At 48.4% G+C, this 22,162-nt stretch overlaps 1 protein-coding gene across 1 annotated transcript in view; it reads left to right on the plus strand.

The window, feature by feature from the left end:
• The window catches only part of AHNAK (AHNAK nucleoprotein), a 100,773-nt gene extending 79,447 nt beyond the window's left edge, over nucleotides 1-21,326 (plus strand). Inside the window, exon 6 of the mRNA XM_053562262.1 lies at nucleotides 21,007-21,326. Within this exon, the coding sequence (XP_053418237.1) occupies nucleotides 21,007-21,014 (8 nt within the window). The 3' untranslated portion in view covers nucleotides 21,015-21,326. The remainder of the gene's footprint in view (nucleotides 1-21,006) is intronic.
• The last annotated feature ends 836 nt before the right edge of the window (nucleotides 21,327-22,162 follow it).

Here is a 22,162-nt window from a genome sequence, read left to right on the forward strand (position 1 = left end):
ACAGTACATGATTCAAGTAGTAAAGTACATGGATTTGGAGTTAGAAGATCTGAATTCAAGTTATACACTTACCATGTATTGGTCAGGTGCCCCTGTGTAGCTCATCCTGTCTGTAAAACTTAGTTTTGTCATAAAAATGTGTCTAAAACTACCTGTGCTGACTGCTTCCGAGGCTGTCAGGACTTCATAAAATGTGAATCTAAAGTGTCCTGAAAAGGAAGGTTGGCTGTAATTATCTGCAGCCTTGTTCTGGTACTGTTTTCAGTAGTTTCCAGTTTTGTAACTTTCATAAATAGGGAGAGAGAAAACTGCTGATCCACTGGGTGTGGCCACTGAGCTTTGAATAACTGTCAGTTGTAAGGAGGGCTGAGGTGGTGAAGGGGAAAGCAGTGATGAGAGGTGGAAGGGCAGAAGTGGTGGGAGGGGGGCTCTGGAGGGTGGCAGGGAGAGCACTGTGCTAAGAGAGAAAGTTGGGAACCTGAGATGCTGACAGTGGAATAGTTCTACGTGCTGGCAAGTGGTCCTACCTAGTTCCTAGTTCTTATCACCTTACAACTGGATTGGTGAAATGATGTCCCTTGTGGTCTGCTGTACAATGCAGGGGAGAAGAGGCCACTTCTTTTATGACTTCTATTTAAAAATGTAAATGCCCATCCCAATAAGGTTTCACCTTCAGCTATTCAGGAAATTCTCCCCTATAAAGTGACTCATTCATTCCCCAAGGATTCCACATAGCCAGAGTTATACTGGGCCAACCACAGAGACATCAATTCCTGGAAGATTGTTCCCATTTTTGTCATGGACTACCACTTGGAGGTAATATTTTTGAATTCTCAAGGACAGAAAATTCAAAACCCTGGGCGGCACCTGTGGCTCAGTGAGTAGGGCGCCAGCCCCATATGCCGAGGGTGGTGGGTTCAAACCCAGCCCCAGCCAAACTGCAACAAAAAAATAGCCAGGTGTTGTGGTGGGCGCCTGTAGTCCCAGCTGCTCGGGAGGCTGAGGCAAGAGAATCGTATAAGCCCAAGAGTTAGAGGTTGCTGTGAGCCATGTGATGTCATGGCACTCTACCCCAGGGCGGTACAGTAAGACTCTGTCTCTACCAAAAAAAAAAAAAGAAAATTCAAAACCCTTTTTTTGGTAGAGACAGAGTCTCACTTTCTAGCCCTCGGTAGAGCGCCGTGGCGTCACACAGCTCACAGCAACCTCCAACTCCTGGGCTTAAGCGATTCTCTTGCCTCAGCCTCCGGAGTAGCTGGGACCACAGGCATCTGCCACAACGCCCGGCTATTTTTCTTTTTGTTGCAGTTTGGCCGGGGCCGAGTTTGAACCCGCCACCCTCGGTATATAGGGCTGGCACCCTACCCACTGAGCCACAGGTGCTGCCCAAAATTCAAAACCCCTTTTAGGAATTAGTTCTAAAATCCTTAGTTATTGTCCTTCTCTTACTATCAAAAATGACAGTTTTATGATCCCCGAATTAATTAAGATTAATTAATTTTCTTGTAATTTATTTAAAATGTCAACTTGGAGTCCAATTTTACCACCTTTCAGAGATCTTCTCTCCAGGACACCCTCGACCACTTTATCCCCAGGTCCTGCGGGGTCCCTCGTTTATTTTTCCTGACTGTAGCAGTAGAATCTCGACCTTAAAATTGGACCATCCTTTCTTTCTTTCTTTCTTTTTTTTTTTTTTTGTTGTTGTTGCAATTTTTGGCCGGGGGCCGGGTTTGAACCTGCCACCTCTGGTATATGGGGCCAGTGCCCTACCCACTGAGCCACAGGCGCTGCCCAAAATTGGACCATCCTTATCCCTCTGCTTTCCAAGGCCCATGGCTTGCTCCTCCTGCTCTTTCCTAACTAGTCTCTCAAAAAAGGTATTTGTTTCCCCTTTAATTATTTTTTAAAACTATCACAGAAATAATAGCTTCTTATCAATTGTTTCATATGACTCAAAACTGTTAAAAGTGAAACATTACGTTCACCCCTGCTAATCTGCATCCCCGCCAAGTCACTCCTAGTAGGCCTGGTGTCCACGCAGTATCTTGGAGAGCCCCCCAGGCTGAAGGCTTTGACTATGTCTGGGAGCTGGATTCCATCCCTGTGTACCTAGTCCTACCTTTTGGTGGACATGGTCACAGTGTCTCTCAATTCAGATGCAGCAAGCTTTTGGATCTGTCAGCAGTACCCATGTCTGTAGCCAATGAGGACAGGCTGTAAGTGACCTGCAAGAGGAGTTTCCTTTATGTAGGCTTTGGAAAGATATTTGACCTTTGTGTGCCTCAGTTTTCTCTTCTGTAACATGGGGGATTATGACCCCAAGATCCTTTAAGACTCTTCTGTTCTGACCAGTCTGTGCATCTAGCCTCCTTCCAGTGAATGTTTCTGTTTTTTCCCCCTGCTCTTGTCAGTTTCTGCTCAGCAGAAGGGCTTGTATGGAAGGATGGAGGTCAGCAGACATGCATTCAACTTTTGGCTGGCTAGCTGTGTGACTCTCCAATCTCTGAGCCCTTCTGGACTTCAGATTTCTCCTCTAAGAAATGAGAGACCAGGACTGTGATCTCCAGGAGACTTCCTGGCTCCGATACCCTGTGATTCTCATGACCCTTTCCTTCCAGGGTGACCCCCTGATTCCCAAAGAACAGTCAGCTCAGGGTAGGCAATTGCTGCTTTCAGTGTAGGGTGGCAACCAAAGGTTTTGGGCAGAGGACAGGCTGGGGAAGCTGGATCCATCCAGTCCTCCTGAGTCAGTTCCTTGTGGTCTGACTTTATTTTTTTCATTTGAAGTGTTGTGAAATTCCAAAATATCACTCACGCCCACATTCAACTGCGAGTACATTTGTGGTACATTCCAACACCAAGTATGAGCACTTTGGAGATTATCTCTCACCTGTGAGCTTGGGAACTCCTGCTGCTTGCCAGTGTGGGGAGTTTTGAGAGGTGCTGGGGTGACCAGACATCTGGTTTGCTCTGAACTGTCCTGGTTTTAACACTGAGAGTCTCACTGAGCGAAACCCTTCAGTCTAAACCAGTGGTCATCCTACCTAGTTCCTAGTTCCATCTGAGGGCCTGTCCAACTTTCTTTTTTTTTTTTTTTTTGTAGAGACAGAGTCTTACTTTATGGCCCTCGGTAGAGTGCCGTGGCCTCACACAGCTCACAGCAACCTCCAACTCCTGGGCTTAAGGTGATTCTCTTGCCTCAGCCTCCCGAGTAGCTGGGACTCCAGGCACCCGCCACAACGCCAGGCTATTTTTTGGTTGCAGTTTGGCCGGGGCCGGGTTTGAACCCGCCACCCTCGGTATATGGGGCCGGCGCCTTACCGACTGAGCCATAGGTGCCGCCCATTGTTCGACTTTCTTAATAGAACAGGCCACAGCTAAATAAAAAAACAGTTGAGGGGCCGTGCCTGTGGCTCAAGGAGTAGGGTGCCAGTCCCATATGCCGGAGGTGGCGGGTTCAAACCTAGCCCCGACCAAAAAAAAAAAAAACACAGTTGAGGTTCTTCTAAATGCATATTCCTGGGTCCTACCCTAGAATGTCTGAATCTGTAGATTTGAAGCAGGGACCAGGAGTTCATATTTTATAAGCTTCCCAGGTGAGTCTGGTGCAGATGGTCCAGGTACCTACCACACCTTGAAAGACCCTGTCTTAGGGCAGTGGACCAGCTCCTTTCCTAAAGGGACTTTAAAACAGGCAGAAGCCACATAGGGAACTATGGGACCCTGATACATTGTAGAATGAAACAAGAGCTGTGACATGAGTACCAGTGAATTCTCTTCCTCCTTCCAGCCTCCAGAGCAATTCAGTACTTACAAAGCTTGGCTTTGTCCATTATAAGTGGTGACTTGGCATTTTCCAGCAGGGGGACTGCAGGGGGGTGAGTTAGTTGCAAAATATGACTGTCCAATCTGTTCCAGTTTACACTGAACTCTCTTGTCTCAGAGCCACTGCCCTCTCCTACTGGATGTGTGCCCCCTCTGCTGAGTGACAACAGGGCCCATCTCTAAAGCACAATGCTGCTCTGGCCTTCTGGCATGGGGATGAGGAAGGAATCCTGCTCTTGTTTTTGGTAGGCAGCTGTCAGTTGTTTTACTTATAAACTAAGCCTTTTTCTAAGCGCCTCAATGAACTAGAGTCCTCAAGAGCACTTAGCTACAGGGATGGTTTGAAGGGAGTTACTGGAGGTTGAATGACTATAGATAGAAGGCTTGCTTTTATTCACTGGGCTCGGGGAAACTGTTATCCTGGCTGACAAGGGACAAAGACCTAGAGGTATCTCACAGAAGGGAGAGGAAAGGAATGATGGCTACCTGAACCACTGCACCACACTCTCTTGGGGTGCTCACAATTGTGAATTCCCTGTCACTGCTCACATCTGAATGTTGGTGCCACAGGCCTTCAGACAAGGCAGGGCAGGGATGTGAGTTTGGTGGGCTCCTGGGGTAGCATGCCATCACCGGAGCTCTAGAGAGACCAGCCTTGATGGCAGCCTGGAACGATGGGGGCAAGCCTCACAACTGGCCGGGGAGTAGCCACAGGCTCAGGCTGGTCTGAAAGCCCAGGCTGAGGGTGCCTTCCAGGGACAGCATCCCTGGTAGTGTGGTGTGTGGCACCAGCACCAGCTCTGGAGCCAGCCTGCCTGTGTTGGAATCTTGCATCAGCCATTTATTAGCTGGGTGATCCTGGACAAGTCACTGAGCTCTTCAACCTCAGTTTCCCCATTTGTAAAAGAGAGTAATAATGTTTTCTACGTTAAGAGGATCGAATGAGATAAGCATGCGAGCTGCTTAGCATCGTGCCTGACATGTAATAAAGTTCATCTTTATACTATGATGAGTGGCAGATGTGGCAAAGGCCACCAGTGGGCTGCATCAATTTGCTTGTGCTGCTGTGACAAAAGAACACAGACTATGGGCGGCGCCTGTGGCTTAAGGAGTAGGGTGCCGGTCCCATATGCCGGAGGTGGCGGGTTCAAACCCAGCCCTGGCCAAAAACCACAAAAAAAAAAAAAAAAAGAACACAGACTGAGCGGCCTAAACGACAACAAAAACTTATTTTCTCACAGTCCTGGAGGCTGAAATCTAAGACCATGGTGTTGGTAGGCCTGCTTTCCTATGGGGCCTCTCACTTTAGTTTCTTTTTTTAGACAGAGTCTCACTTGGTCACCCTTGGTAGAGTGCCTTGTTGTCTTAGCACACAGCCACCTCAAACTCTTGGGTTCACGTGATCCTTTTGCCTCAGCCTCCCGAGTACCTGGGACTACAGGTGCCCGCCATGACACCGGCTAGTTTTTCTATTTTTAGTAGAGACAGGATCTACCTCTTGCTCAGTTGGTCTCAAACTCCTGAGCTCAAGCAACCCACCCACCTCAGCCTCCCAGAGTGCTAGGATTACAGGTGTGAGCCACCTTGTCTGGCCCCTGGAGTTTCTTTTTGTGTCACAGTTTTCTTTTCTTTTCTTTTTTTTTTTTCCCTTTTTTTTAAGACAGAGTCTCACTATGCCGCCCTTGGTAGAATGCTGGGTATCGTAGCTCACAGCAACCTCAAACTCCCAGGCTTGAGCAATTCTCCTGCCTCAGCCTCCCAAGTAACTGGGACTACAGGTGCCTGCCACAACACCTGACTATTTTTTTGTGGTAGTTGTCGGGCAAGTCCGGGCTGGGTTTGAACCCGCCAGCCCAAATGTAGGTAGCTGGCACCCTAGCCACTGAGCTACGGGTGCCAAGCCCGAGTTACCTTTCTTTTTCTTTCTTTCTTTTTTTTTGCAGTTTTGGCCGCGGCTGGGTTTGAACCCACCACCTCAGGCATATGGGACCAGCGCCCTACTTCTTTGAGCCACAGGTGCTGCCCCCGAGTTTTCTTTTCTTATAAGGACACCAGTCAGACTGGATTAGGGACTGGGCCTCATTTTAACTTAATCACCCCTTAAAGGCCTAATCTCCAAATGCACTTTCATTGTGAGAGATTAGACATTAGGGTTTCTGCATATGAATTTTAGGGGGTCACAATTCAACCCATAACAATGGCCAAGTTGTGGGCCAGGATCTCTGAGGGTCGGTCAGAAAAGTCCAGACACCACTGGGCACCTGTTGCTCAGTGGTTAGGGTGCTGGCCACATGCTCCAGGGCTGCTAAAAAAAAAAAGAAAGCGAAAAAGAAAAGGTCAGACACTAGTGATAAGCAACCATTCCAAGCAATTACCCACTGCAGGCTGGGAAGAACCCTGGAAGGGAAACAGCCTTTCTCTGACCTGACATTTTGCCCTGGGCTTGTGTCCCCAAAGACCTTTTGTTGGTTTTCTTTAAACTGAAATCTCGCTACAGAGATTGTTCCTAAGTTTTGGTGAAGTGATGATGTCAAGACCCGAGTCTGGCAGGCGGAGGTGATGTCACTGACCGGCAGTTAGAAGAGCTGGTCCCAGATGTCACCTATCCCCGGAATCTTGAACTGGGCTTTGCCACCAACCTTCCCTAGGACTGCGTTTTAAAGATATAACAAGCTTTTGATATTTACTGCAGGGTCCAGGGCTGTGCCAGGTGCTGGGAAGGCAGAGATGAGAGAGATGTCTCAGTCTGTAAGTCCCGTAAGTGCAGGGCTGGTGGCTCTCTGTTCTCTGTGCAGATGGCTTCCTCTCCCCCTCGTGGAGCAGGGTGATGAGAGGATTCCAGGCTCAGGGGACATCAGGAGCCAAGGGGCAGAGGTCTGGAAGAGCATGGCACATTTGGGAAACATGGTGGAGTAGTCTGCGTGGCTGCCAGATGGTGAGGCCTTACCTCTGGGGCCTGGAGAGCCCCTGAAGATTTATACAGAGAGCTGGCTTCAGTTTTAATCGTGGTAATGACAGCAATCGCAGGGATCAATATCGAGCACTTTCTTTGTGCCGGGCATTAGTGAAAATGCTATATCATGCGTTATCTCATTTAATCCCATTCTCCAAGGGAGGCTCAGCCTTAGTGGAACAGAGCAGGACAGTCCAGCTCTTCAGCCACAGCCCATGCTGTCAACTGCTCTTTAACGCCCCTAAACCCACATCCATCCATATGATCTGCCTCACAGGGCTGTTTTATTAAACTGGGGGGAGATGTGAAGCCCTTGGCACAGCACCTGGCACACGGCAAGGGCTCTGTAAAAGTTAGTCATTGTTGCTATTATCTGTTTTGGAGAGTGTCCCCTGGCGTGCCAGGTGTTGGGTGGTACCTTCATGTTTGAAATGGCATGGATTGGCACCAGTAAACCAAGCCAATAAAGCCGCTCCCGCCTGGGTAGGGAGCAGAATAGAGTGAACTGTCACCATCTGCCTCTTCTCCCCCCCAGTTGCCATGGTTACCAATCTGGGCACCTGGTTCTGTCTCTGTTTCAGGTGCCTTTCCTGCTCACATCTGGGTGACCCTGTCCCCACCTGGTGTCATTCCACAACCGCTTCTCTGAGGTTATCTCTCTGGTTTCAGTTTTGCTACAGCCGGGCAGGGGCAGACCCCACAGGCGGCAGAAGGGAGGGTAAACTGGAGGGATCAAGAGGCGGAGGCTGTGGAAAGTCTCAAGGGGAGGCAAGGGGAAGGCTGGAAGGGCCCCAGGCATGAGAACAGAGGGAGACGAGGGCTTCTAGAAGTATGGCATGTTGGATTTAGAATCGATAGGCTGTGTTGGTCTAACACCACAAGACGAAGAGAGAGGGGGACAAGTGAAAGATAAATACTTCTAGCTTGAATGGTACTAGAAATATTTATCCTTGGGAAATAATGATGCTAGCTTGATAAATATTTCTAGCTTCTCTCCCTTTTCTATGCTCAGCTCAGTGGACTTTAAGCACCATCTTGAGGCTGGCAACTCACAGCATCTTGAGCCCCTGCTGTGAATACTGAGCTGCCCCTTGCCCTCTTGTTTTGGATTCTTCCCAAGCTGTTTCAAGCTTAGTTATTTCTTTCTTTCTTTCTTTTTTTTTTTTTTTGAGACAGAGTCTCACTTTGTCGCCCTCAGTAGAGTGCCATGAAGTCACAGTTCACAGCAACCTTAAACTCTTGGGCTTTCAAGCAATTCTCTTGCCTCAGCCTCCCAACTAGCTGGGACTATAGGTAGGCACCCACCACAACGCCTGGCTATTTTTTGGTTGTAGTTGTCATTGCTGTTTGGCAAGCCCAGGCTGGATTCAAACCCGCTAGGTCTGGTGTATGTGGCTGGCACCCTAGCTGCTGAACTATAGGTGCCAAGTCATTCAAGCTTAGTATTTCTAAAATGGAATTTAAGGCTGGAGGCGGTGGCTCACACCTGTAATCCTACCACTCCAGAAGACTAAGAGGGGCGGATCGCCTGAGCTCATAAGTTTGAGACCAGCCAGAACTACAATGAGACCCTGTCTCTAAAAATAACTGGGTGTTGTGGCAAGCACCTATAATCCCAGCTACTTGGGAGGCTGAGGCAAAAGAATCGCTTGAGCCCATGAGTCTGAGGTTGCTGTGAGCTATGACACTACAGCACTCTACCGAGGATGACAAAGTGAGACTCTGTGTAAATAAATATATACATATATATTTTTTGAGACAGAGTCTAACTCTATTGCCCTTGGTAGAGTGCTGTAGCGTTACAACTCACAGCAACCTCCAACTCCTGGGCTCAGACGATTCTCTTGCCTCAGCCTCCTGAGTAGCTGGGACCACAGGTGCCCACCACAACGCCCAGCTATTTTTTTGTTACAGTTTGGCCGGGGCTGGGTTTGAACCTCGGCATATGGGGCTGGTGCTCTACCCACTGAGCCACAGGTGCCGCCCTCTGTGTAAATAAATAAATAAACACATACATAAATGAATAAAATGGGATTTAAAGTAGAACTCTAAGAAAACTTGCTCCCCCGCCCCCAAATCTCAATAAGTAGTACCACCCCCGTCTGTCTCAAGCTATAAAACTTGAGTGTCATCCTCCCCCTCTGTCTTCAAGCTATAAAACTTGAGTGTCATCCTCGCGCCTCCTTCTTCCCTACCTCTCATGTCCCCTCATCGACAAGTTCCTCCATTTCCACATCTTCACGATGTATTGGAAATACGCCCCAAAGTGGCTTCCTCTCCCCACCTGCACTGCTGCCATCCTAGGTCCTGTCACCACCATCTCTCACCTGGATGGCTGCGAGTCCACACTGGTCTCCCCATTTCCACTCCAGCTCCAAATTTCAGTGTTCTTTAGGGAGACACATTTGACCGTTCATCCTCTTAGCCAATCACTTCCAACTGCACTTAGCATAAGCTCCACCACCTTCCATGGCTCACCAGGTTCCACACCAGATCCTGATTTCGTGGGAGTCCCCTCTGCCCTCCATGCATTTTCCCTTAGTCTCCCTGGCTTCCTTGCAGTGCCCACAACATGCCAAGTCTTCTCTTCCCCAGGACCTCACTCAGGGTTCGCCGTCATTCCCACTGTCTGGAGTGCTCTTCCTTGCCTTTGTGTGGCTGGCTCCTTTTCATCCTTCAAACTTCAGCCTGCATGTTCCTTCTCAGATCACTGCCCATGACCTAAGTGCATTCCACCTCCCCTGAATGCCCTTGTAGCCAGTCATTTATTCAGAGCACACACTGATCATCACTTGAAATTTTTTGTTTGTTCATCTTGTTTATTGTCCAGCTCCTCTCCTAAGGTGTCTATTCTGCTGGGGTGGCCTGGCACACAGGAGATACCAGTAAGCTATTTGTTGCCTTTTTTTCTTTTCTTTTTTTTTTTTAGAGACAGAGTCTCCCTTTATGGCCCTTGGTAGAGTGCCGTGGCCTCACACAGCTCACAGCAACCTCTAACTCTTGGGCTTAAGCGATTCTCTTGCCTCAGCCTCCCAAGTAGCTGGGACTACAGGCGCCTGTCACAACGCCCAGCTAGCTATTTGTTGCCTTAATGAACAGGTTGATGATGAGGGCATGAACCTAGGGAGGACAGAGGGCCAGGAGAAGACTGGGACTCTAGGGTGGACGGAGGGGCTGTTAAGGAGACACAAGAACAAAAGACGGAAGGTGGGGATGGTAACCACAGGGATGAGCGGTACATCCGTTGGGGATGCTTTTGGCTGCAGATAACAGCAAACCCACACAGTGGTGAGTTAGATAAGTGCGGTGATTTTTTTCAGGCTGAAGGTTCAGCTACAAAACTCTGTGTCAGTGTCACTGAGGCCTTCTTGGCCTTCCCTCAGCTTTGGGAATCACATCTTCACATGACTAGATGACTGGACAAAGGCAGAAACAAAGAGCAGCACAGAGCAGACATTCCTCAGTTCTCTTTCATTGGTGGGACACAGGGAGTGGTGGAGGGATTGACCTTGGAAACGACACATGCCTGCCTTGGACCAGGGTCTGTGCCCATCTTGCTGAAATCAAAGAATCTCTTTCCTTTCTTTGAACAAACAAGGTTCTGCCAGCCAGGAGAAGGGGAAAAGCTTTTTTTTTTTTTGCTGGGGGGACGGCAGGGGGACAGAGTCTTACTTTGTTGTCCAGGTTAGAGTGCTGTGGTATCAACCTAGCTCTCAGCAACCTCAAATTCCTGGGTTCAAGTGATCTTCTGGTCTCAGTTTCCCCAGTAGCTGGGACTACAGGTGCACACCACAGTGCCCAGCTACTTTTTCTATTTTTAGTAGAAATGGGGTGTCACTTTTGCTCAGGCTGGTCTCAAACTCCTGATCTCAAGGATCCTCCCACCTTGGCTTCCCAGAGTGTTAGGATTACAGGCATGAGTCACTGCACCAGTCAGGGAATAGCTTTTTGGTAAGCAATGGGACAGTGCTAGCACATTTCACAAGGGAGAGCATTCCTGCTGAGTTAATTGATGTGGAGAGGTTAAGTACAATGATGCTGAAAAGCAGTCTCTGGATTTGATGCTTAGGAGACTGTTTCTAGCCCTTGTGAGGGCAGTTCCTTTAGAGTGGCTGGGCTTGATTGCAGACTGCAGGAGCTTAGGAGTCACCAGGAGAAGTTCAGAAGCTGAAGGCAGGCTACCAGGCAGTTTGGTGTTAAACGTAAGAGGTAAGGGCTCGGCGCCTGTAGCCCAAGCGGCTAAGGCACAGGTCACATACACCAGAGCTGGCGATTGGAATCCAGTCTGGGCCTGCCAAACAGTGACAACTACAACCAAAAAATAGCCAGGCGTTGTGGTGGGTGCCTGTAGTCCCAGCTACTTGGGAGGCTGAGGCAAGAGAATCACTTAATCCCGGGAGTTGTAGGTTGCTGTGACGCCACGGCACTCTACCCAGGGTGACAGCTTGAGGCTCTGTCTCAAAAAAAAAAAAAAAAAAAAGCGATAAGAAGTAAGATGGCACCACTGGCTGCAGGAGCCAGACACAATATCTTTTCAGCTCGGGCAGATTTAAAGGTGTTTTTAGGCTGAGCACAAAGAGCCAGAAGGAGCGGGAGAGTAAAGATTTTGAAGCAAGATGGGATAACTGATCCTCACGCTGTGAAAGAGGCATGGAGATGGATTGAGGTACACAGAGTTGGTGGTTGTCACTGGGATAAGTGGGGAGGTTTTCTGAGAAGACTCAGATGCTTTCGTAGACTGTGGACCAGGAAGAGGCTCGGCTGGAGTGAAGAGTCCGCTCACTTTCCTTTGTGTACAATGGGCTCATCAGGAGATTGAGTCTATGACTTTGACTTTTCCCTCATCTTTGTTTTAGTCTTCTGATATAAGAGACTCTGAAAAAGAAAACCAGATCCCATGTGTGTGGCTGTACACTGAAAGTTCAAGAACAAAGCCTGACCCTTGGGTTTACTTGTTCAGATGGACGGAGCTGCCCAGCACAGTCATGGGTGTGGCACTCATGGGCTGCAATCCAGAGGGTGCAGGTCACTTAGCAAACAGCACAGAGCTGCCAGATCCTGCAGACTCGATGGGCAGCAGGGTGAACAGGGGAGCCCTGAGTTTGGCAGAGAAGACTTGGGGTTCAGGTTCAGGTTCAGGTCTAGCCTTTGCAAGATGAGCTTCATTTGTGCCCTCTGAGCCCATAACCGCATCTGCAGAGGGCTGGGCTTGCAGTTCCTGTCCACAGTTACTAAATGTGCTGGCTCTTCTAGGAAATTAACTAAACGCTGTCATTCCTCCTCTGCCAGCCCTCCTGGGGAGCCTGACCCTGTTTGGTACCTTCTTAACAGGGTGGTGTTTTTCTTCACCATTACCCCTGGTCCTCACTTCTAGCTTCTTTTCCCCTTTGTTTTGGGGAATGATGGCACGGGGCCCAGCCTGCAGGGTTGCGAGCCAAACTTTTCTTCTCTATTTATTCAGATCGTAGCTATGGATGCAGCAAAAAGCAAACAGAAATTTGACTAGATATATGAGCTCAGTATTCTACAACATTTAAAGCTGGTGTGTACTTACGTAGGAGGCATAAAACATAACAGTATGTTAAGATGAATAATAGCCCCAACAGAAAAAAAGTGTATATATTTTTTTTTTTATAAAGACAGAGTTTCATTTTGTCGCCCTCTGTAGAGAGCTATGGCATCACAGCTCACAGCAACCTCCAGCTCTTGGGCTTAGGCAATTCTCTTGCCTCAGCCTCCCAAATAGCTGGGACTACAGGAACCCGCCACAACACCTGGCTATTTTTTGTTGCAGTTTGGCCAGGGCTAAGTTTGAACCCACTACCCTCGGTATATGGGGCCGGTGCCTCACTCACTGAGTCACAGGCACCACCTGAAAAAAGTGCATTTTTAAGGAGAAGGTCTCAGCAAATGTTCAGATGCTATGTTGGTCTGATTGACATTAGAGCCACGTGCCTCTTTCTGAGTAGCCACATCACTGCTGTCTCACAGGGCGAGACTTTGGAAGGGGACATGTTTTTTCTTAGACCACCCTCTTCATCCAGGGTGGACTTTGACCTAAGGAGGGCTCCATGCATGTCCCCTGGGGTCACTGGTGGAGGTTGATGTTGGCAGCACAGGAGGAGCAGAATCAAACCACTCTGTTGGGTCAGTCCTGCCCTCTGGGCTCCACACCATCATCTCTGAAAAGGACTAACGAGAGTTTCCCCCTCATGGGAAGGCTATGGGGATTTGGTGAGTTTATATCTAGGAAGTGTTTAGGAAAGTGTCTGGCACAGGGTCGGCACCCTTGTACTATCACATCAGTCCACGTGGAATCAGTTCACTAGCAAACACAGAGTCCTGGACCACGGGAAAGAAGCCCCAGGTGTGCCTCTGCTCTCTGAGAATCAACATCTAGCCAGAGAAAGTAAGTGGACACTGTGGAAATAAATGGAAGATAAGCGCTTCCCCGCGGCGTGGACACTGGGAGAGCAGCAGCTGGGGCTGGGGCTGGGCTCACTGTCCGCCAGCCCTGCCTAATCTCCTGGCAGCCAAAGCAGAGAGAAAGCAGAATCTGGTATTCATTGTGTGGTTGTTTCTAATTTCCTTCTGCTTTCGAGATCCTCTTGTAAGGGAGAAGACTTCCCTGAACCAGGAGGCGCAGGCTTCCTCGGCTGGGCATCAGTTGCAAACTGAAGGGCCCCTAGTGTTTGATTTCATCCTCTGAGAAGCCCCTCTGATGGTGGGGTTTGGTGGTCCTCTCCCAGTCTCATTTGTAAGTGTTATCTTTAAGGACAGTGTTTTTGTACCAGCAGGGTTCTTATGAGGCTGGGTGGTGTCTGGGCCGCAGAATGCACAGAACTCCCTGTAGGGCCTACAGCTGGAGCCATGAGGTCGCTCTGTGCCAATGCAGCCCTAGGAGGAGGGGGATGGTATTGGTGCTGGCAGGTCCAGCTTCCAATGAGCGTCTGGCAGGGGTGATCGGCAGAGGATCCAGGGGTGACATTTCCATAGCCAGAGACGCTTACAGCCAGCTGAGGGTGGGGCCCAGGGCTGTGTCCAAGGAATGGGGTGGGGTTTCCTCATTCCTTACTGTCTTCTTACTTGGCCTTTGATGTGTAGATTTCAGTACACTTATCAGCCTTTCTAGGCTCTTCTTTCATCACTGGGAAGCAGAGTGATTCCCAAAGTGAGGGACAATGTTCAGAAAGAGACAAGAGAGGTTAAAGGGTATGTGACTATGATCTTCAAGACTATAGAGTTTTCTCCAGGAAGATGCCATGGCAGAGGCAACTGGGCAGACGCCATGGCAGTGGCAGCACCGCCCTGTGAGGGCCACAGCACGGCCAGCTGTCTTCAAGGTGGGACAAGACCAGAGCAGGGTCTCCCATGCTTAGGTCCCTCAAGTGCTGTCCACACCATCTTTGCCACATCCACACTCCATTGTTACTACTATTTGCTTAATATTTTTCTTTAGATTTCTTTTTAAAATCTTACATTTAATTAAAAAGAAACCTTTAGGTCACTAGTGTAAACGAAATCCAGCATTTTTTCTGCTAGACATTGAAAGAAGTACGAAACTGTTAAAAATATTCATCATGTACCACTGAAATCACCTTAACCACCACCCAGAGCTTTGTGTCAGTTCTTGGCGTAGGCCTTCACACACAGTGGGGGCTCCCTGTGTGTCTAGGGAGGTCGTGAGGGTCAGCTCAATGTCATCAAGGAGGAGGGTGATCTGTGCCAACTTGTGATCCCATCACAGATGCTCCAGGGATAACACCCCTGAGGCTTGACTTTAACATGGGAAGATGATGGTGTCTCCTTAGAGGGCTCGCTGAGGATGAACTAGGTTCCTATATACTTACAAGGTGTTTAGAATAGAGTCTAGCAAGCATTTTAACATCCATCGTAACTTGGGTGATTTTGGCTGAAGGCTCTTAGCTGCCGTGGGGCTCCTACCATCTACCTGTGTCGAGATGGGGCTGGGACACTGTCCCCAGACTCCCTCTGGCTCTCTGTGGATCCTAGTTGCCCTCTGACCTCTCCACTGGGACAGGTATGTGACCAGGTGGCATGACCCTCATTCCCCTTGTGATTTTAGAATTAGACCAAGATGTGATGACAGCATATGTCCTTATGAAATATCCCCATTGTAACTAGCAGTCGTCTGTGCCCACTAGGGACTCAGGAATGGGCTCCCAGGGATGGACGCTTGTGTGCACACGCTGGGTGCTGGTGGATCTGGGCCTGCTGCTCCCTTGGGTCCGGTCGGCCACTGGTTGTTACTGGAATGGGATTCACGGCTTGGAAGCAGCAAGGAGCTGTGCAATCCCAGGTTCCCTGGTGGGACTGGAAATTCTGCCTCAGGCCCTGGAATTCTGATTTCCTGTTTGGCCTGGCGCTTGTTCCCCCACATTTTTGGCTCTGACACATCCTCTCCCTCCCCTTCTCAGGATCATTTCCTCATCCATAACATGAGGGGGTTGCTAGATCATATCTAAAGCCCCTGTAAGCTTGAGAAAGCTATGATTCTACCTCCTGGCCACCCCCTCACTTTTCCCTCAGGCCTCTTGACTGGCAGTGAGCAGAGATAGGGAGGAGCGGAGAGAAAAGAGTCGGCCGTGTGTCCTGTAGCATCCGGGAGGGCCCCACAGTGAAGAAGTGTCCAGTTCAAAATGTCCACGGTGCCCAGGTTGAGAAACGCTGTTGTAGGAAGGGAGAGACAGAACAGGGGAGAGATTTAATTTTCTAAAACAGAACACAAAACACTAACCATAGAAGAAAAATTGATAAATTGGACTTTATCAAAATTAAAAGCTTCTCTTCCTCAAAAAGCAAACCTCGGACGCAGAGAAGATGCATATCTGTACTACTTAGATCTGACAAAGTATTTGCTTCCAGAATATATGATGAACCACTACAAATCAATAAGAAAAGGGGAATAACTCAATAAAAATGGACAAAAGACTTAAATGGACACCCACAAAAGATATCCAGATGGCTAAATACACTATGAAAAGGGGCTTAACGTCATTACTCATTGGGGAAATGCCAAATAAAACCACACGGAGGTATCACCACACACCCACCTAAAATGGCTAAAATGAAAAGACTGACAATACCAAGTATTGCTGAGGATGTGAAGCAACTGTATCTATCCTACCTTGCTGGGGGGAGCCCAAGAGTGCTCTATCAATTTGGGAACATTGTTTGGCAGATTCTATTAAAGCTAAAGATATGCTTACTTTACAACCTTGTAATTCTACTCCTAAGGATATATACCTATGAGATATGAGTGTCTGTGCTGATGGTGGTATCCATGTACAACAGAGCACAAGACAATGATAAAAAGATTACATACTCTCTGATTCTATTAATGTCAAGTTCAAGAAGAGGCAAAGTTAATCTATAATGAGCCAAATTGTGGTTATGTCTGGTGGATATATAGATTAGGAGGATGCATGAAGGAACATTTTGGGGTACTGGAAATACTCTATATTTGGAATGGAGGAACAGTTATACAGACTGGCCATAAAGTTTGTGTGCAGTTTAATTTAATTTAAACAATTTAATTGCACTCAAACTTTATGGCCACCCTGTGTAAAGCATGTATAAGTAAATAATTATCAATCATCTGTTTAAGATGTGTGCACTTTTTAGGTACTCTACTGAAAGTATGTTATACTTCTATTTAAAAAAGTGAAAAGTGGGGTGGCGCCTGTGGCTCAGTGAGTAGGGCACCGACCCCATTAAGGCTGGTGGGTTCAAACCCGGCCCCTGCCAAACTGCAACAAAAAAATAGCCGGGCGTTGTGGCAGGCGCCTGTAGTCCCAGCTACTCAGGAGGTTGAGGCAAGAGAATCGCCTAAGCCCAGGAGTTGGAGGTTGCTGTGAGCTGTGTGATGCCACAGCATTCTACTGAGGGTGATAAAGTAAAACTCTGTCTCTACAAAATAAATAAATAAATAAATAAAAAATAAAAAAGTGAAAAGAGGGCAGTGCCTGTGGTTCAAGGAGTAGGGCACCAGCCCTATACATTGGGGGTGGCGAGTTCAAGCCCGGCCCTGGCCAAAATCTGCAGGAAAAAAAAAAAAATCAGAAGCTAATAAACTTAAAATAAATAAATAAGTGAAAAGAAGTGCCTATTCTTATGTCCAAAGGAAGTAAAAACAATAATTTATCAAGCATACGATATGCGCCAAGTTGCTTCACATAGATTATTTCCCTTAATGCATCTGCAGCCAGATTTTATCCTCATTTTGTACAGATGAGGAAACTAAAAGGTAAAATAGCTCGTCTGAGTCTCACAGCTGGTAAGTGTAGGAGTCGGGACTGGAATGCCACATTCCGCACTCTTGCCACTTGGCTTGGGATCTTGAGAGTGATTTTGTTTTTTTGTAGAGACAGAGTCTCACTGTACCGCCCTCAGTAGAGTGCCGTGGCAGCACACGGCTCACAGCAACCTCTAACTCTTGGGCTTACGTGATTCTCTTGCCTCAGCCTCCCGAGCAGCTGGGACTACAGGCGCCCGCCACAACGCCTGGCTATTTTTTTTGTTGTTGTTGCAGTTTGGCCGGGGCTGGGTTTGAACCCGCCACCCTCGGCATATGGGGCCGGCGCCCTACTCACTGAGCCACAGGCGCCGCCGTTGAGAGCGATTCTTAGCACAGCATCAAAGCTTTCTGCTTTGCCTGTTCCTCTCCACCACCACCACCCCGCCCCACCCCCAACCACCCTCCCAGGCATCAGATGTTGTAGACAACATTGTTCACTTCATTATATGAACCCCAAATCCCCCTTCCTTCTTAAAAATAAAAACATGGAACCCAGTCCCTTTGTATACCCTTCCCATGAATTTGTAGCAATCAGGAATAAGAACCCACAGTGCACTACCCACCTGTTCACCTACCCAGTGCTGTGGATTCTCTGAGAATGAGAGGGGGTGGGCTATTACAGTCAATATTGTGAGCCACTTTTGAACTCCAGCTCTTGGACAGTTCCTTAGCTTCTCAAAGCCTTTGTCTCCTGGCCTGTGGAAAGAGGCAGTGTAAGTTACCTGACAGTCTCATTGTGAGGGCTAAATGAGGTGGTACATATGGAAGGGCTCAGCTCCAAAACAGGCTCCTGGCAAGTGCTTAACAAAGCACGGAGTGGAAATGTCAAAGCTTTCACTTTCTTGGTGCCCAGGTCCTTCCGAATCTCCTAAAGAGGCTTAGTACTTCCCCCTCTATACAATTCAAAACACTTGGGAAATATAAGTTATGCGAATGATTTCTTAGCAAGGTACTTTATGTGTACTCAACGAATGGGGCAGAATCTTAGTCCTTCAGCAAGGGAGGGGGACAGGGATTACTGTGAATTACAGTGGTCACACAGATGGTCTTATTTGGGTAGATCTGCAAAAATGGGGAGGATTTAGTCACAGAGAGAGGACCTGGAAGGTGGTTCTAAGTTGGAGGAGGGTGGAAGGTGGTGCCTATAGCGGTAGGTCTGGAAATGGCGAGCTGATAGTTTTGGTTTTGTGTAGGTGCTTAGTGGAAGATAATGTTGTGAAGAAGCCCTGGTGGCAGGTGCAGTCCTGCCAAGACAGTTGGGTCTTTACTGTAGGAGGTGATGGTAAGTGTTGCAGAGGCATAAGATGGAGCCAGGGGCATGCAGGCCCCCAGAGGCGGTGCGAGAAACCAGGGCAGGAGGACAGGGAGAAGGGCAAAATGCAAGTTCGGGGGTCAGGTGGGGATGAGCCGGGCATGACACAGAGTGGAGGCCGTGGGGCGGGAACGGAGGTGTGGGCAGGTGATGAGAGATGGGGAGGGGAGGGACTCCTGAAGTCGTGAGGCTGATTGATTGGGTTTATGAAGCAGAAAGAGGAAAGGGAAGAAAGTCATTTTGGAGATGATAATGAGAGACACTTTTTTTTTTTAAGAGACAAGAATCTTAACTTTGTCACCCTCAGTAGAGTGCTCTGACGTCACAGCTCACAGCAACCTCTAGCTCTTGGGCTTAGGCGATTCTCTTGCCTCAGCCTTCCAAGTAGCTGGGACTACAGGCACCCACCACAATGCCGGGCTATTTCTTGTAGCACTTTGGCCGGGGCTGTGCCCCAACCAGCTACCCTCGGTATGTGGGGCCAGTGCCCTACTCATTGAGCCACAGGCGCTGCCCCTAGAGACACTTTCTTTTTTTTTTTTTTTTTTCAGTTTTTGGCCAGGGCTGGGTTTGAACCTACCACCTCTGGCATATGGGGCTGGTGCCCTATTCCTTGAGCCACAGGCACCACCCAAGAGAGACACTTTCTTTCTTTTTTTTTTTTTTTAGAGACAGAGTTTCACTTTATTGCCCTCAGTAGAGTGCCGTGGCGTCACACAGCTCACAGCAACCTCCAACTCCTGGGCTTAGGCGATTCTCCTGCCTCAGCCTCCCAAATAGCTGGGACTACAGGCGCCTGCCACAACGCCTGGCTATATTTTGGTTGCAGTTTGGCCGGGGCCGGGTTTGAACCTGCCATCCTCGGTATATGGGGCCAGCGCCCTACCGACTGAGCCACAGGCGCCGCCTGAGAGACACTTTCTTTTTTTTTTTTTTTAATTTTTTTTTATTGTTGCAGTTTGGCCAGGGTTGGGTTTGAACTCACCACCCTCAGTATATGGGCCCAGCACCCTACTCACTGAGCCACAGGCACTACCCTTTTTTTTTTTTTTGTAGAGACAGAGTCTCACTTTATGGCCCTCGGTAGAGTGCCGTGGCGTCACACAGCTCATAGCAACCTCCAACTCCTGGGCTTAGGCGATTCTCCTGCCTCAGCCTCCCAAGTAGCTGGGACTACAGGCGCCTGCCACAACGCCTGGCTATATTTTGGTTGCAGTTTGGCCGGGGCCGGGTTTGAACCTGTCATCCTCGGTATATGGGGCCAGCGCCCTACCGACTGAGCCACAGGTGCCGCCTGAGAGACACTTTCTTTTTTTTTTTTTTTAATTTTTTTTTATTGTTGCAGTTTGGCCAGGGTTGGGTTTGAACTCACCACCCTCAGTATATGGGCCCAGCACCCTACTCACTGAGCCACAGGCACTACCCTTTTTTTTTTTTTTGTAGAGACAGAGTCTCACTTTATGGCCCTCGGTAGAGTGCCATGGCGTCACACAGCTCATAGCAACCTCCAACTCCTGGGCTTAGGCGATTCTCCTGCCTCAGCCTCCCAAGTAGCTGGGACTACAGGCGCCTGCCACAACGCCTGGCTATATTTTGGTTGCAGTTTGGCCGGGGCCGGGTTTGAACCTGCCATCCTCGGTATATGGGGCCAGCGCCCTACCGACTGAGCCACAGGCGCCGCCTGAGAGACACTTTCTTTTTTTTTTTTTTTAATTTTTTTTTATTGTTGCAGTTTGGCCAGGGTTGGGTTTGAGCTCACCGCCCTCAGTATATGGGCCCAGCACCCTACTCACTGAGCCACAGGCACTACCCTTTTTTTTTTTTTTTGTAGAGACAGAGTCTCACTTTATGGCCCTCGGTAGAGTGCCGTGGCGTCACACAGCTCATAGCAACCTCCAACTCCTGGGCTTAAGCGATTCTCTTGCCTCAGCCTCCCGAGTAGCTGGGACTACAGGCGCCTGCCACAACGCCCAGCTATTTTTTGGTTTGCAGTTCAGCGGGGGCTGGGTTTGAACCCGCCACCCTCGGTATATGGGGCCGGCGCCTTACTTACTGAGCCACAGGCGCCGCCTGAGAGACACTTTCTTTTTTTTTTTAAATTAAGTTTTTTGTTTTTTTTTTTAATTTTTTTTATTGTTGCAATTTGGCCAGGGTTGGGTTTGAACTCACCACCCTCAGTATATGGGCCCAGCACCCTACTCACTGAGCCACAGGCACTACCCTTTCTTAATGGGTGGCTAGAGCTGACAGATCTCTTCCTGGCTCCTTACCTTTGTCTGTTATTTGGACATTCTCAGGAACACATTGTCCACTTCTGGTCTGAGACTTGTATGGGGGCACCCAAAGGGCAGACGCTGGCTTTACGGAATCCTCTTTCCCACTCTTGCTGCACAGAAACCACAAGGCAGCAGGACTAAGGCAGACTTAACAGCAGGACGGTTTACAAATCTGCCCTCCCAAAGGCAAGAGTTCCTTCAGATGCCCCACCAAGGGGTGAGGGCACCTTCTTTCAGCCTGGAAAAGTTAACACAAGGACTCTTGCTTTTATGGAGAGATGCAAATAGAGTTTTGAATAAAAATCCTCTTGTTGTTTTACAGGGCTATAGCGGTGGCCAGGAAGAAAACCACCCCCTCTGAAGGTTGTTTTTGTGACTGTTCTTTGCAGCATTGTTCTAAAAATGGGAAATTACATATTGCTGCGCCAAAAGAAACAAACACCTGCAGTTAAAGAAATACCTTCCACGGAGAGGCTTTCAGAGCATGCGCAGTTACAGCGTCAGCGGGGTCTGGAGCGGGCCATGTCTTCACTTCCAAGGAGATGGGATGGGGCTTCTGTTTGTAACTAGAGAGGGCTTTGGCAACTTGGGGCTTGGGTGATGGTCTATTGTCATGCATGCAATAAACATTTATGGAGCATCTATTCTGTGTCAACCTTGGTGGTGTTCATTCCGTTTCCTTTCACTGGTGTCATTCAAATCATTATTTGCTTGTCACTTAGGAAAAAAAATTCTAGAGTCAGTGCGTGACTGCTGTCTCCACACGACATAGTCTGTTTCCTCTCTTCTCCCACTTTTTTCTTCCTTCTCTCCTTCTCCCCTCTTTTTTTCCTCTTTCTTCTTTATTAGTCTAAAAAAGGCAAATGAGGCCAAGCTCGATGGCTCATGCCTATAAATCCCAGCAATCTGGGAGGCTGAGGCGAGAGGATCCCTTCAGCTCAGGAGTTTGAGACCAGCCTGAGCGAGAGCAATACCCTACTCCTACAAAAAAAAAAAGGGGGTGGGGGGGGCAACATGTAATTTTTGACATGTCAACCAATACAGTTCCTTCAGCACATGACTTTTCAAATTTCCCATCACCGGGGAAGTGTGAAATTTTGGTTCAGTGGTAGACATCAGAAGATAATGTTTTGGTCATCTGGTTAACCAGATAACCAAACTTTTATCAACACCGATAAAATTTCAGAACAATCAGGTCTTGGAATTTATCAAGCGTGAAATGAATATATTTCAGATGGATTTGTGACTTAAGAGATATCCAATTTCATTAACTGATCTCATTTTCATCTAGAAACAAACAAAAAAAAACCCAGCAGGGTGCAAGAAGGTGTAATGAATTTCAGACCTTTTAGAATTTTGGTTAGAACTTCCTACCCGCGGAGCACACGAACTCTTCACATGGGTCAGCCAGAGAGAAAGGGAAGTTTTGGGGAGTCAAGGTCATCTTCCAGGAATCACTTGGTTACTGATGTGATCCT

This window comes from Nycticebus coucang, chromosome 14 (genome assembly GCF_027406575.1).
Source record: "Nycticebus coucang isolate mNycCou1 chromosome 14, mNycCou1.pri, whole genome shotgun sequence".
In the NCBI taxonomy this organism is placed as follows: domain Eukaryota; kingdom Metazoa; phylum Chordata; class Mammalia; order Primates; family Lorisidae; genus Nycticebus; species Nycticebus coucang.